Source organism: Rhinoraja longicauda, chromosome 11 (genome assembly GCF_053455715.1).
Source record: "Rhinoraja longicauda isolate Sanriku21f chromosome 11, sRhiLon1.1, whole genome shotgun sequence".
NCBI lineage: Eukaryota > Metazoa > Chordata > Chondrichthyes > Rajiformes > Arhynchobatidae > Rhinoraja > Rhinoraja longicauda.
This window is the reverse complement of record NC_135963.1, coordinates 40,355,665-40,371,817: the sequence shown is the minus strand read 5'-3', so window position 1 is coordinate 40,371,817 and position 16,153 is coordinate 40,355,665. Positions and strand designations below refer to the sequence as shown.

At 49.6% G+C, this 16,153-nt stretch overlaps 1 protein-coding gene across 3 annotated transcripts in view; it reads left to right on the top strand.

The window, feature by feature from the left end:
* LOC144597819 (pre-B-cell leukemia transcription factor 1-like) overlaps positions 1–16,153 on the top strand; it is a 252,279-nt gene that overhangs the window by 220,399 nt on the left and 15,727 nt on the right. For all 3 annotated transcript variants that reach the window (XM_078407441.1, XM_078407440.1, XM_078407442.1), the window contains exons 7-9: positions 1,636–1,722; positions 12,854–12,966; positions 15,509–15,598. In XM_078407441.1, the coding sequence (XP_078263567.1) occupies positions 1,636–1,722; positions 12,854–12,966; positions 15,509–15,598 (290 nt within the window). The remainder of the gene's footprint in view (positions 1–1,635; positions 1,723–12,853; positions 12,967–15,508; positions 15,599–16,153) is intronic.

Here is a 16,153-nt window from a genome sequence, read left to right as displayed (position 1 = left end):
TTCTTCCATCTGCCTATCGTGTTTGTACCTCAGGACCTGGAGGAAGATTGAGGAATTTTTCTTCTCAGCAAAGGTTCAAAGTATTTTATTGTCACGTGTACCATTTAAGGTACAGTGGAACTCGATTTACCATACAGTCATACCATAAAAAAGCACCAAGACACATAACTACATAAAAGTTAACATAAGCATCCACCACAGCGGATTCCACATTCCTCACTGTGATGGAAGGCAATAAAGTCTAATCTTCTTCCCTCTTTATTCTCCCGCGGTCGGGGCAGTCGAACCATCCGCAGTCGGGGCGATCGAAGGTCCCACAGCCGGCGATCAAAGCCCCCACGTCGGGGCGGTCGAAGCTCCTGCGATCTGGAGCTCCTGAGGTCGGTCCCTAAACAAGGGACCGCGAGCTCCACGATGTTAAAGTCCACAGGCTCCCGCGGCTGGAGCTCCAAGGTCGATCCCCGACAGGGACCACCAGCTCCACGATGTTACGTCCTGGTTGGATCTCCCAAAGTTGATCCACAGCAAGATGCCAGCCGCCAGATCCTTGATGCTAGGCCGCAGTGGGGACGGAGTTACGATATGGAAAAAAAATCGTGTCTCCGTTGAGGTAAGAGATTAAACAAAAGTTTCCCCTCCCACCCCCCACATAATACAAAGCTAAAGAACACTTTCACATAAGATTAACACAACACCATTTCCTTTTCCCTGTCACAGAACTGCAAATAGTCTAGCTCTTCGGCCCACAATATGCTGGCCATCAAATATACACTTGTATTAATCCAATTTACTGGCACTTGGTAACAGCTTCCACACCTTGGCGTGTAATAATAATTGTGGTGGGTTGTGACCGGTCAATCAGGTTCATAGTTCATATAGAGAGAAGAGACATGTTCCTGTAGACTATACTGACACTTACCCCTTGGAGAAATGTCATGTGTAGAATGAGCCAACTCAGACCATTGTTATTCTGTAGAGTGGATGTGGAGAGGATGTTTCCACCACTGGGAGAGTCTAGGACTAGAGTGCACACTCAGAATAAAAGGGTGTTCCTTTAGAAAGGGGATGAGGAGGCATTTCTGTAGTCAGAGGCTGGTGAATCTGTGGAATTCATTGCCGCAGAAAGCTGTGGAGGCCAAGTCATTGGGTATTGTTAAAGTGGAGATTGACAGGTACTTAATAAGTAAGTAGAACAAAGGTTATGGGGCGAAGGCAGGAGAATGGGGTTGAGAGGGAAAGATAGATCGGCCATGATTGAATGGCGGAGAAGATTCGATGAACCAAATGGCTCCATTAACTTACGAACTTATGTAAGATAATGTGGCAGCTATTTCTGATGTCCTGCAACAAAGCCCCATGACCCTGTTGCCCACTCTGAATGTTCCTGTACGTAGGAACACAATGGCTGTCTGTGTGGATGTGGGTGAGGCCAAAAGTGCCTTTGAATGAGTATGTCAGGTTACGTGGGCTTGGCTGTGAGCATGTAGCTCTCTGCGGCACTGGAGTAAGTGTTGCAACCTTTCCCCCACCTCCCCTCCCAATGTTACCCTTGACATGAATTGTCCATGCTTGCAATTGGCACGGTGTGCAACCTCTGTGCCTTGTGTTAACTTCTCCCCTTCTCTCCACCTGAAGGTACAGAAACACGCTACAGGTCCGTGGGCTCCAGTAGCCCTCCTGCTCCAAGGCCTGCCGCCCGCTCAACTTGTACGAGCTTAGAGAGTGAGTGTTAACGGGTGGTCCCCATCTTGGGGTTGGGGGCATCAGGCCCAACTCTGGGTGCTACGCCACTTGGTGTACGGAAAACACCAAGGAGTGGCCAAATGGCAATCTCCTGCCTAGCCCCAATCACCCCAACACCCACCCAATCCCCAGCCAACACCCATCTGAGCTCACGGTTGCCCCAGGGTCAAATCGTGAGACCTTTGTGGTCTCCTTGACTCAGAACCACTGGTGCACTGATCTGATAATTTGCCCACTGTTTTTGATTTGGATTTCAACTGCAAGAGGAATGTCTATGCATGATGTCCCACCAACAATGCCCCTGGGGATGATCAGGGCCGGATGCAGAGGATTCTAGGTATGAAGTGTGCTGAGGACTACCACACCAACAGTCTCACGTGCAGCATTGAACACATTCTTCAGGGATTGTGAGGTGCAGATGCAGAATGTTACAAGGATCAATGCATTCAGCATTTCAGGCAGCGTCGCAGAATGAGATGGTGCTTATTGAACTTAGAGAGATGCAGCACACAGACAGGCCGTTCAGTCTATTGAGTCCACACTGACCATCATCCACTCATTTACGCTAACCCTCCATTAATTCCATCTTGTTTCTGCCATGCTCTTATCAATCCCCCCCCCCCCCCCATTTCTATCACTCACCTGCACATAAGGGGCAATATACAGCAGCCAATTAACCGACCAACACACATGTTTTTGGGATGTGGAAGAAAACTGGAACACGGGGAAATGATGCATTCAGAGGGAGAACCTATAAACTCAACACAGGTTATTGCACCATTTTGCTGATTTACATTTGTCATTTTATTTGTTGATGTGTCTATTATTACTGTACACTGTTTACTCTGTGAGCTTCGTGTGAACAAGGAATTTCATTGCACCCTGGTGTATTAGACAATAAACCAATTTAAGCTGAACAGTACCCGAGGTCAGGATTGAACCTGGGTCTTTGATGTTGTGAGGCATAGGCACGACTAACTACGCCATTATGCTGCCCATTGGTTGTGAATGGAATGGTTACTGTGCACAAACATTGTATGGTACCACGTTAAAGAAAGGTTGGATGACACAGGAATATGACAGAAGACAAATTATTAGCAAGTGCTGGAGTAACTAATCGAGTCAGGCAGCATATCACGAGAAAATGGCTAAGTGACTGGCTCGAAGGGCCAATTGGCCTCCTCCTGCACCTATTTTTCTATGTGACGTTTCAGGTCGGGACCCTTCTTCAGATATTTTATTACATTATTAAAATTGGGAGTGGTCGGCATAATTTGAATGCAGGTTGTATCCTCAGAAAGAACAGAATAGCATCCAGGACCTGCATAGTGAAGGATTGCCACAGGCACAGTGAACGTTCACTGGAGCAGATAAATCATGGCTGATTTGACACCATCACTACCAATTTGTAACGCAAAGCTCCAGCTTATGTCCTGTCTTAGCCCTGCTTGGGTGACGACACGCTCAGACCTCACCAGTGCCATCTTAAGGCATCGTTAATTAGTTATTTATTCAACCCTACTGGAATGATCATGTACTGCCGTTCCGACTGGGAACCAGCGTGACTGGGGAAACATGCAGTGTCCACACAGAGACTGGCCACCTGAGGGAGGTGCAAGTGAGGGTGGGTTTGCAGCCGAAGAGACCATTCTACCCGGGTGTTCAGGAGGCAATGGCCTGCCAAGCAACGGTGAGACACTTAGGGATGACTTCTGTGTTTCAGTAAAGCCAGTCATAGAGCATGGAAACAGGCCCTTTGGCCCTACGGACCTACACTGGCCCCACCTGCCTACGTTTAGTTCATATACCTCTAAACCGGTCCTATCCATGTACCTGTCTAATTGTTTCTTAAACTTTGCAATAGTCCCTGCCTCAACCACCTCTTCTCACCTCCATACACCCACCATCCTTTGTGTGAAAAAGTTACCCCTCAGATTCCCATTCAATCTTTCCCCATTCATCTTAAATCTATGTCCTCTGTTTTTTTATTCCGGACTCTGGGCAAGAGACTCTGCGTCTACCCAATCTATTCCTCTCAGGAATAGAGTCCCAGCTTGCTCAACCTCTCCCTTTAGCTCAGACTCTCGAGTCCTGGCAACATCCTTGTAAATCTTCTCTGCACCCTTCCCAACTTGACAACATCGACAGTGGACATTCATCCAGTGGAGCGGGACAAGGACCTCAATTCCTTCCACAGAGCGACTCTAAACTTTGCTTGCCTGGCTCACTCCAGGCTGGAGATGTTGGCGGCATCTTGAAATTTGCCGACTCATCCTTGCATACTGTGGGATCTCCATTCAAAGGCAGCATCTCGCCCACCACCTCTTCACGTTCGTCCCTGTTTTGTAAGCTGCCACTTGTAAGTGGCTGCATTAGGATTTTGGGCATGCCAACAGTCCAGGGTCCACTGAATGCTGGAATATCAATCTGTAGCCACCACAGACAAGCCTCTGCTGCACAGCGGTATCAAAGAGATTTCACTCAATCAATGCCAGCTTCATGTGCGTGTGACCTCGGGCAGCATTGCCCAGTACAGGGCGATCTCTGGGAGGAGATTAACGGATTTATCCAGACGGTCCATTGTGCGAACTCTATTTGAGCCACTGTAACAAACTCAAGGTGAACTAGGTGACAAAGTCTGTCTGCAGACATGTTTAGTGATTAAATCCACACAATCAAAGGCACGTGCTTACATCAAAGATAATCTCAACATACAAAATATATTAGTCTTTAAACTTTAGAGATACAGCGTGGAAACAGTGATCACCCCATACACTAGCACTATCCTACACACTAGCAACAATTTACAATTTACAGAAGCCAATTAACCTACAAACCTGCATGCCTTTGGAGTGTGGGAGGAAACTGGTGTACCCAGAGAAAACCCACGTAATCACGGAGAACTATACAGAGAGCACCCATTGTCAGGATCGAACCTGGGTCCCTGGCACTGTAAAGCAGCAACACTACTGCTGCAGCACTGTGATATACATCCTGCAACCTTGCAAAAACATTCTACAGTAATCAGACATCAAGACACCGAGTGTGTAGGATAGAACCAGGTTCTGGGTGATTGCTGGTCGACGCAGTCTCGGTGGGATGATGGGCCTGTTTCTGCATTGTATCTCTAATGTCTAAAGTCTAAAGAGACTGATCTTGCCCTCGTGCTCCCTGCATGATCTCGTTGTGCTGGGGAGTAAGTTTGGTGGTGAGGAGGAGGGAGGGGCCACCCAGATAGACCTCCTTCTGCCTGAGTGCTCATGGCAGTCACGTCTGTAACAGAGTCCCAGTTCACCAGCAGATGCAGTCCTTACATTCACACTCACATGCCACCACTCCTTCAGAGAATAAACATTCCAAAGCAGTTATGACGTTCATAAGATCTAGGAGCAGAATTAGGCCATTCAGCCCAAATAGTGCACTCTGCCATTTAATCATGGCTGATCTATCTTTCCCTCTCAACCCCATTCTCCTGCCTTCTCCCCATAGCCCCTGACACCTATACTAATCGAGAATCTGTCAATCTCTGCCTTAAAAATATCCATTGACTTGGCCTCAATAGCCATCTTTAGTATTAAATTCAACAGATTCATCACCCTCTGACTAAGAAAATTCCTCCTCATCTCCTTTCTAAAGGTATGTCCTTTTATTCTGAGGCCTCTGACCCGAGACTCTCTAACTAGTGGAAACATCCTCTCCACATCCACTCTTTCCAGGCATTTCACTTTCCGTAATTCAAGCCATTCAAGAATGCAAAAACAAACTAATCAGCATGATGCTGTTTTATAGAGCCTGTGTTCCACACACCTCTGCTTGTCCTGGTATTCCCCTGCAATGCTACCCTTGAGATGACCAACCTCTCTGTATAAGGGACTACAGAGAATCCCTGAACAGCCGACAGGCCCAGAAGGCCCAGCCCCACGGAGATCTTATAAGGAGTGCCAGCGGGTGGAGCCATTTAGATGGCAGGCAGCGCTCAGCAGCAAGGTCGTGGGACAGAGGATGCTGTGGGCCTGAGCCAAGACAGCATGGAACGCTCTCGACTGATGGGGCGATCCTGTGGATGAGCCAGAGGACCTGTTGCTACATGGCTGCGACTCTGTGCCGCCTGCGGTCCTGATGTCCATAGCCCGATTGACGGGCTGGGCCAATGCTGCAGCACGCAGGCTGCTTTGCACGTCAGCTAAGCCTGCAACCTCGCATGCTGCACTGTGCACGGCTACACGAGCCTGCAAAAAGGTAGACACAACATGCTGGAGTAACTCAGTGGGTCGGGCAGCATCTCTGGAGAAAAGGAATAGGTGACATTTTGGGTCGAGACCCTTCAGATCAGAGTTGACCAACACTTCATTTTGGGAAGAATGGACAGCAACATCTATCAAAAGCAAGTTTCCTCTGGAGTTTAGATGGATATGTGGCAACTTGATAGAAATATGTAAAATCCCCGGGAGTCACAGAGGGGCTGATGTCTTCTCGTGTGGGAGAATCTGAAACTAGGTCTCATTGATTAACAATAAGGGAACGCAGGAGACTCGATGCTGGGGTCTTGAGCACAAAGCAATCTGCTGAAGGATTTCTGCTGGTCAGGCAGCATCTTCAGAGATACAGCATGGAATCAGGCCCTTCACCCCGCCGAGTCCGCATCGACCAATGATCACTAGTTCTATCCTAGACACTAAGAAGTGATGATTCCAGAAGCCAATTAACCTACAAACCTGTATGTCCTTGCAAACGTGGGAGGAAACTGGAGCACCTGGAGAAAACCCACGTGGTCACAGAGAGAATGTACAAACTCCATACCGATGGCACCGGTAGTCAGGATGGAAGCCGGGTCTCTGACGCTGTGAGGCAGCAACTCTACCACTACACCACCGTGCCACATCTGTGGAAGGAAATGGACAGATGGCGTCTCAAACCTGAAGAAAGATCCCAACACAGAGACGAGATGAGCATTTATTTCTCTCAGAGGGCCACCAGGTGTCTGGAATTCTTTGTGGTGTGAGCAGGTCTTTGAATCTTATTGAGGCAGAGGTGAAGTGCAAAGAGATGCCAGGGGTAGGTGTCGGCAAGCTTGCAGAGTTGAGTCGGCAATGGCGAATCAGGCTCAAGGGGCCGAGTGGCCTCTCCCTGCTCCCGCTTTGTGTTCATGTCATGGTGTCCTTCCACGTTGTCCAGTTTTAAATGCGGACTTTCAGACAGCCTTTCCACAGCGTTGGGCATTGTATTGGCCTCTATGACGTGACGTTTAGAGTCCACCTGGGAGAGAAGGAAGAGGTTGAATGGTGGGAGTATGTGATCCAGCTGGACTGCAGATAGTGTTTAGAGAAGGCTGGCCATCATCGATCCCCTGAGTGAGTCTACCCCCTCAGGTACAGGACCAGTGTGTCTCCTTGCTTCCACCACCCATACCGATACTTCTGCGGGTGGTCAAGAGTGTGAAACTGACTGATAATCATTACCATCGCTGCCTTCTACTGTGTCCTCACTGCCTGCTCTGCTTTCATAGAGTCAGGCAGCTCACAACCAGGCCCTTTGGCCCATCGAGTCCAGACTGACCACCGACCACCCAGTTAACCCTAATCCCATTTTATTCTCTCCACGTCCCCACCATCTCCCCATGATTCTACCCCTCATGTACCCCAGAGGGTCAATTGCCAGCGGCTAATTAACCTTTGCAATTGCACGTCTTTGTGATGTGGGAGGAAACCAGAGCGCCCGGAGCAAACCCACACGGTCACGGGGAGGATGCAGAAACTCCACACAGACAGCGGCAGAGGTCAGAATTGAACCTGGGTCTCTGGGGCTGTGAGGCAGCTGCTCTTCCAGCTGTACCACTGCACTGCCCAAAGATGAAAGGAGTTGGGAGAGCGGCACAAGACATAAGACATAGGAGCAGAATTAGGCCATTCAGCCCATCCAGTCTGCTCTGCCTACATGATGAATTAAAATCTATGCACAAACAGCAAAGCATCAACAACCAGGTAATCTTCAGTAATTTAGGTTGAAGGGTCATTGTTGGCCTGGTGACTACAAGACTGGAGGTGAGGATCAGACCCAGCTGGCTGGAGCTGTGAGGCAGTGGCTCTACCCGCTGCTCCACAGTTCCTGGATGCCTGATGAAGAGAAGGTAGGAGAGGTTTGGGGATGGGGAGGGAAGGTGTGTGTCCATCAGGAAGGATGATGGGCGGAGGGCGACGAGGGAGGTGAGGAAGAAGAAATGGCACCAGGTGATCTTCATCGCCATGGGTTATGGTTTCACTGCTGGCGGTCGCCTGGTTCGGTCGCACCAGGGCACGCCTTCCCCGGGTTGCCGTGGAGATGTCAGCCGTGGTCCTGGACAATGGAGGGGTTCATCTGTGCGTCAGTGACAACTGTCTGAGTAACGTGGCAACCACGATGAAGCACTGGCAAGTGTGTGGATGTGGGTGCCATTGTACAGGTGGAGCTTCCAACTGGGAGTGATATGTGCTGAGAAATTGAAGGTGGATGGTAGGTGAGTGGTTGGGGGGGAGGGGATAAGGCAACTCAAGGGACATTCCCTGCCCTGCCCACTTGGATCCCCATAAACATCCCTTCCCACTGTTGTCTTCCCACTGGCCATGCTTCTGAGTCTAGGGAACCTCCAGGCCTCTGGTTCAGAGGCGCCTTCCCCTCTGCTTCTGCTCCACCAAGGGGTCCCCATGCAGGGGCCAATCACCACATGGCCTGTCATACCTGGCTCAGATTCCCTTGAGGAATGAGCGCCTGCCCCTATCATAGAGTCAGTCAGCAGAGAAACAGGCCTTTCGGCCCACCAACCTGAAGACGTCGCCCATTTTTTCAAAGATGCTTGTTGCCTGACCTGCTGAGTTACTCCAGCACTTTGTGTCCATCCCTCCTAAAAGCTAATACCGTCTAATCCAGCCAGCATCCAGATTTAGGAGAGGACGATCTTGTGAAACTCAGCTAGCTGGACCGGTTAATGACCTAGCCCAAGTTTTAGATGCGAAGGGTCAAGTCGACCTTTGCATTATGGATTTTAATAAAGCTTTAGATGTGGTGCCCCACCATCGCCTGTTAGCAAAACTTGACCATCTTGGCATCCGAGGTCCTATCAAGAAATGGATCGAAAACTTTCTAACCAAATGACACCAGAAGGTATTAGTCGACGGTCAATCTTCATCCAGATGTCCAGTGTCTTCAGGAGTACCCCAGGGTACTGTCCTGGGGCCCCTGCTCTTTCAAACCTACTTAAATGACCTTTCAACTTATGTTACATCTGAGGTCAGATTATTCGCAGATGATCTGATTCTCTACAGACCCATACACTCTCTGAATGACTGCGATACCCTTCAACAAGACATCAATTCACTCTGCAAGTGGGAATCTTCTTGGCAGATAAAATTCAACAAATCCAAGTGCTATGTCATGAGAATGACCCACAAGTAGAATGTTCATCATTATCAGTACTTCATGAGAAACTCTGCACTCCAGGAGGTAAAACATCACCCCTATTTGGGTATCGAACTGTCAGACAACCTCAACTGGGCAAAACATATTAACCAAACTATCTCAAGCTCAAACCTTGGTCTCCTGCGATGAAATTTCTGGAACTGTACAAAATCCACAAAGGACATTGCGTACAAAACGCTAGTACGTCCAAGACTGGAATACTGTAGTGCCATCTGGGATCCCTACCAAGTGACCCACATTAACAACCTTGAGAAGGTCCAGAGAAGAGCTGCCAGGTTTGTAACCGGTGACTATAGAAAGACCAGTAGTGTCACAGAAATGCTTCATGAACTCAAATGGGACACCCTCCAAAGATGCTGTGTAATAACCAGGCTTACTGCAGTCTACAAAGAAACCCACTCATTAGCTCCATCCAACATTGCCCATCTTTCATAGTCGGTACAACAGAGCAGGAACTCGACTAAACCAATCCTTGAATTATATAACCATCAAGACCAACAAAGACTGTTTCCGCTGCTCGCTATACCCCAGAACCATCCCTGTTTGGAACCTTTTGCCACCGCATATAAATTCTGCTGCTGATAGTAAATCTTTTAAACTGTTGCTTGCAAACACTAAATTTTAAATCTGCAACTGCATGCGTGAGGGACTGCACGTTTATAGCCCAACAGCGGCGGTTGGTGCAGTATCGACAAGACAAGACAGCATCCTGGTGATCCTCTTCTGCATCCTCTCCAAACCTTCTGCATCCTTCCCGTAATCCTCCCTGGCACATACTTGTCCAGATGCGTCTTCAATACTGTGAGAGTCTCTGCCTCCACCACCCTCTCAGTGTGTTCCACATACCAACCAACCTCTGGTCTGGGAGAGTGGGTAGGGAGTGTGGCAAATATCATCTCGTGAACCAGCTGATCAGCCACTGCCATTTTACTGGATTAGAGAGCATTTAAAGCATCTGAAAGTCCTACTGCACAGAAACCGGCTCCTTGGCCCTTCGTATCCATGACGACCATCAAGTACCTATCCATGGGGCGGCACAGTGGTGCAGCGGTAGAGTTGCTGCCTTACAGCGCCAGGGACCTGGGTTTGATCCTGATTACAGGTGCTGTCTGTATGGACTTTGTACGTTCTCCCCATGTACGTTCTCAGCGTGGGGTTTCTCCGGGTGTTCCAGTTTCTCCCCACACTCCGAACAGATTAGCAGGTTAATTGGATCAGTAAAAATTGTAAAGTGTCCCTTGTGTGTATGATAGTGCCAATATGCACAGTGATCGTTGGTCGGCATGGAATCGGCGGGCCGAATGGCCCGTTTCCACGCTGTATCTCATAATTAAACTAGCATACTAATATCATTTATCAGCATTTGGTCCATGATCTACAGCCTGGCGATACAATTGCTCATCAAAATGCTTTTGAAAATTTGGGAGAGTCTCTGCCTCCAACAACTCCTCAGGCAGTGAGATCCAATCCGTAACCACCCTCCTACTGAAAGATTTCCCCCTCAGATCACCTCTAAATCTCTTACATCTCGCCTTAAACCAATGCTCTGGAATTTTACATACCCCCACCATGGGAACAGGATTTCTTAATATCAACTCTTTTTATCCCCCATAATTTTGTGTACTTTGAGGAGGGAATTCAATTCTTGATTAGTAAGGGTGTCAGGGGTTAGGGGGGAAAGTTAGGAGAATGGGGTTGAGAGGGAGAGATAGATCAGCCATGATTGAATGGCAGAGTGGCCTTATTCTACCACTCACCCAAACTTGAAGGACACTTTACATTTAACCCAACAACATATATGGGCTGGGATGCAGGAGGAAACCAGAGCACCTGAAAGAAACGCTACATCACAGAGCCCTGAGCAGGAATGTGACAGGATCAGCGCACAATAGTCTGGGTTATTTGGAAGAGATTCCACTTGAAGCTTGCAGTTCCACCGTGGGAAAACAGAGAATGATCCCGCTTGATGTGTGAATGTCTCTCTTTAAAGGCAGAGTTTGCCCTGGCAGAGTTTGCCCTGGGCCTTGGCAACTGAGTCCTTTTACTGGATTAGAGAGCATTTAAAGCATCTGAAAGTCCTACTGCACAGATGCATGTCATAGAAACATAGAAAATAGGTGCAGGAGTAGGCCATTCGACCCTTCGAGCCTGCACCGCCATTCAATATGATCATGGCTGATCATCCAACTCAGTATCCCGTACCTGCCTTCTCTCCATACCCCCTGATCCCTTTAGCCACAAGGGCCACATCTGACTCCCTCTTAAATATAGCCAATGAACTGGCCTCAACTACCTTCTGTGGCAGAGAATTCCACAGATTCACCACTCTCTGTGTGAAAAAAAACTTTCTCATCTCGGTCCTAAAAGACTTCCCCCTTATCCTTAAACTGTGACCCCTTGTTCTGGACTTCCCCAACATCGGGAACAATCTTCCTGCATCTAGCCTGTCCAACCCCTTAAGAATTTTGTAAGTTTAGCTGCAACCCCTCTGCCCCCCCCCCACACAGCCATGATCCTCCCCCCTGCCCCCCCCCCACACAGCCATGATCCTCCCCCCTGCCCCCCCCCCCACACACTGATGATCCTCCCCCCTGCCCCATCCACGCACCGGGACTTCTCCCCCTTTCCCCCGACTTTTGTTAAACGTTTCCCACCTTGGGAAGTGAACAGCGAATTGATTTATTTTGCGGATGTTGCTAATTCATTGCTAACTCATTGCGAACGGTGAGTCAGTGATGCATGTATGCACAGAGCATCATGGCACAGATGATGGTGCAGCAGTAGAGTTGCTGCCTTACAGCGCCAGAGACCCAGGTTCCATCCTGATTGCGGGTGCAGTCTGTACAGAGTTTGTACTTTCTACCCGTGACCGTGTGGGTTTTCTCCGGGTGCTCTGGTTTTTATCCCACATCCCAAGAATGTATAGGCTTGTAGGTTAATTGGCTAGATTGTAAATTGTCCCTTGCATGTGTAGGATCGTGCTAGTTTATGGGGCTCCCTAGTCGGCGGAGGGCTGAAGGGCTTCTTTCCGTGCTATCTCTCTAAGCTAAACTAAACTGGATGGAGCATGAGAGGTCTAGATCCCCACAAAGTCTGAATCAAAGCACAGTTGTAACCCCATTTCATTCAGGGGGTTGATCTGTTGACACTGTGACCCCTTACACCCTCCCAATCCAGCCCTTGGTATTAATATGCCCATGTCAGATAGTAAGAGAGGGGAGAGAGAGAGAAAGAATGCGAGCGAGGGAGATAGAGAGAGAGAGAGAGAGAGAGAGAGAGAGGAGAGCGAGCAAGGGAGAGTGAGGGGGAGAGAAAAAGAGGTAGAGGGGAAGGAGTGAGAGAATGAAATAGAGAGTATGAGAGTGAGGAGTGAGTGAGAGGAAGAGAGAGAATGTGTGAGAGAGAGTGAGGGGGAAAATCAAGAAAGTGTAACATCTGGGAGAAAATGGAAAAGATGGAGAGAAATTGCAAGGAGAGAGAGAGAGAGAGAGAGAGAGAGAGAGAGAGAGAGAGAGAGAGAGAGAGAGAGAGAGAGAGGGGAGGGGAAGAGAAGAGAGATATAAGAGAAAGAGAGAGGGAAAGATAGAGAGAATGTGAGAGAGGAAGAGGGGGAGTTCCACTGTCTGGTGTCTGAGGTGCAACACTTTGTGCGTTACAGGTACGTTGGCCTCGTATAACGTGCCGAGCACTGGGGACCTGTACATGGGCATGCAGGCACTCAACGGCGACTCTTTCCAGCAGACCCAGGTCGGAGCCAATGTGCAGTCACAGGTAGGAGAGCAAGCTGCTGCTGCAGAACCAGCTGGCAGTGGTGGGTCCACTGCCCACTCCTCCGAGTGATGGGGACTGGAGAATGGCTCACCCCTCGTCACTCTCCAGTCGCTTGGCCAAGGCTGAGGGCTGGCAGCGAGGTTACATACCATGGGGGCAACTTTCACGGGCACGCCAGGCTCCAGATAGGCTGAATAACATCTCTTTGCACCAGAGGGTGATGATGTGGCAGCACCCTGTACAACAACACCCAACGGTGAAGATGCTTTTTACTCATTGGGAAGTCAAGGAGCAGCAATGTAAATCCCTGTCGTTAGTCCTACACTCCTAGTTTCAGGTGCTGGCTTACAATGGCCCCTGGTGCTAGTCCAAGCTTTGAGTGCGGCACGGTGGCGTAGCGGTAGAGTTGCTGCCTTACAGCGAATGCAGCGCCGGAGATTCGATCCTGACTACGGGCGCCGTCTGTACGGAGTTTGTACGTTCTCCCCGTGACCTGCGTGGGTTTTCTCCGAGATCTTCGGTTTCCTCCCACACTCCAAAGACGTACAGGTCTGTAGGTTAATTGGCTGGGCAAATGTAAAAATTGTCCCTAGAGGGTGTAGGATAGTGTTAATGTGCGGGGATTGCTGGGCAGCGCGGACCCGGTGGGCCGAAGGGCCTGTTTCTTGTGTGTAGGATAGTGCTAGTGTATGAGGTAATCGCTGGTCAGCGCGGACTTGGTGGGCCGAAGGGCCTGTTTCCACGCTGTATCTCTAAAGTCTGAAGATTGTAACTCACTGGTCCCCAAAATCTCTCCTTATGCCTACTCTCCACCTTTTCTAGCGCCAGCAAAAGGGATGACCCACCCTCTGCCAGGCCAGTCATGTTGTGAGCTAGTCTTTATCCCAAAGTATAGTCACTGTTGTATCGACAACATAGCTTCTGAACAGATAGTTCGGCAAAATGATTGCCCAGTGTTGAGGTCAATGTTGCCAGTGTTGAGAGTGCTCCAACCAACCTCCCAACCCTCCTGAACCCATGGTACTGTCCAACTATCCCCCACCTCCAATGGGCAGTGAAACTATGGGTGGATAGACACACAGTGCTGGAGTAACTCAGCGAGTCAGGCAGCATCGAGGGTGAAAATGGACAGGTCGTGCTGATTGTTGGGGTATGCAGGGATCTGGAAGCAAGAAAAATCCACCAGGACAAATTGTGGTCAACAACAGATGACCTCAGGCTGGGAGGTTCCTCGCTAGGCTGATTAATGGCTACAGACGATGTGATCCCAAGAGGGATATATTATTGCAAACTGTGGAACTGGTTATTTAAGATGGGGTCACAAGGAGTGGGGGGGGGGGGGGGGGAAGAGGGAGGGGAAGAGGGTGGGAAGAGGGTGGGGAGAGGGGAGGGGAGTGTTTTGTAGTTTACCTAAAATGAGAGAATTCAACATTCATTACTGTACTCCAGTGTGTGCGTGACCTCACTGCCTCCTGTACACACGGACGATGGGTGGATATTGCTCCCTTTGCACAGGAGGGTGTGGAGAAGGTGATAGAGAGCAGTTCTAAGGGACCATCTATGGAGCCTGAACTTCCACTACCTTGCTCTGCCCTTCTGAGAAGTGTAAGGGAGAGCAACAGGGCGAGAGGCAGGAGGTGTGGAAGGTTGTGTGGATGGCCCATCGTGTACATGGAGACAAGAACCACAAGACTGGCCGATCGTCTGTCTCTGCCCAACAAGGGATAGGTGTAGGAAGGAACTGCAGATGCTGCTTTACACCGAAGATAGACACAAAATGCTGGAGTCACTCAGGCAGCATTTCTGGAGAAAAGGGAATAGGTAACGTTTTGGGTCGAAACCCTTCTTCAGACTGAAAGTCAGGATGGGAGGGTTCTGAACATTTTTCCTACCTCTAGTTTCCTTCCCCCCTTGCCTCTCAGCCCCAAGAAGGGTTTCGACCCGAAACATCACGTATTCCTTTCCTCCAGAGATGTGGCCTGACCCGCTGAGTTACTCCAGCTTTTTGTGTAACCTGAGTGATGGGTGTTGCAGGTCGGGGGGTCGGGAGTCCTTCATTTCTCCACGGGGGGCTGTTGGTGGTGCGGTGAGCGGTTCGGCGGTTTTGTAAGGCGTTGGTGTAAGCAGCAGTCCTACCTGGTGCCTACGCCGTGCTGTGGAGAGGCTCAAACTGTTTCATCACCACCATACACCCATACAGTAGGGCACGGTGGCACAGCAGTGGTGTTGCTGCCTTACTGCGCTTACAGCACCACAGACACGGGTTTGATCCCGACTGCGGGCGCTGTCTGCACGGAGTTTGTACGTTCTACCCGTGACCTGCGTGGGTTTCCTCCGAGATTTTCGGTTTCCTCCCACACTCCAAAGATGTATAGGTTTGGAGGTTAATTGGATTCGTACAAATGCAAATTGTCCCTAGTGTGTGTAGGATAGTGTTGATGTGCGGGTTTCACTGGTCGGTGCTGACTCGGTGGGCCGAAGGGCCTGCGTCTGCGCTATATCTCTAAACTAAACTAAAATAAACCTCTTCCTTCTCCCTCAGGTGGACTCCCTGCGCCACGTCATCAACCAGACTGGAGGGTACAGCGATGCCCTGGGAGCGGGACGGATGTACAGTCCGCAACCCTTGAACGTAAGGAAACAACCCCCTCCTCCTCTCTACCTCCAGTCCCACGACTTGGAGAGCAGAGCCCTGCTAGTTACTGTGCTGCCCATCCCCTTCCTCCCCTCCTTCCTCACCCTCCTGCTCAGCTCCTGCTTGCACGCGTCAGTGGGACCTGCGGCAGCTCTTCCAACCCTGAACATCAGCACACAAATAGAAGCACAATCTAATTCACTCATGGGGCTTGTTCCATCATTCTGTAAGATCACAGCTTAGACCCGGTTCACTTTTATTCACAATCCCCATACACCTTTAGACCTTAGAGATACAGATACAGCCAACACACCAGCACCACCCTACATATTAGGGACCATTTACAATTTTACCGAACCTACAATCCTACACGTCTTTGGAGTGTGAAAAGAAACTCGAGCACCCGGAGAAAACCCACGCGGTCGCAGGGAGAATGTACAAACTCCGTACAGACTGCACCCGTAGTCAGGATCAAATCTGTGTCTCTGGTGCTGTAAGGCAGCAACTCTACCGCTGCACCACTGTGCCACACCTTGAGTCCATCTGTGTCCA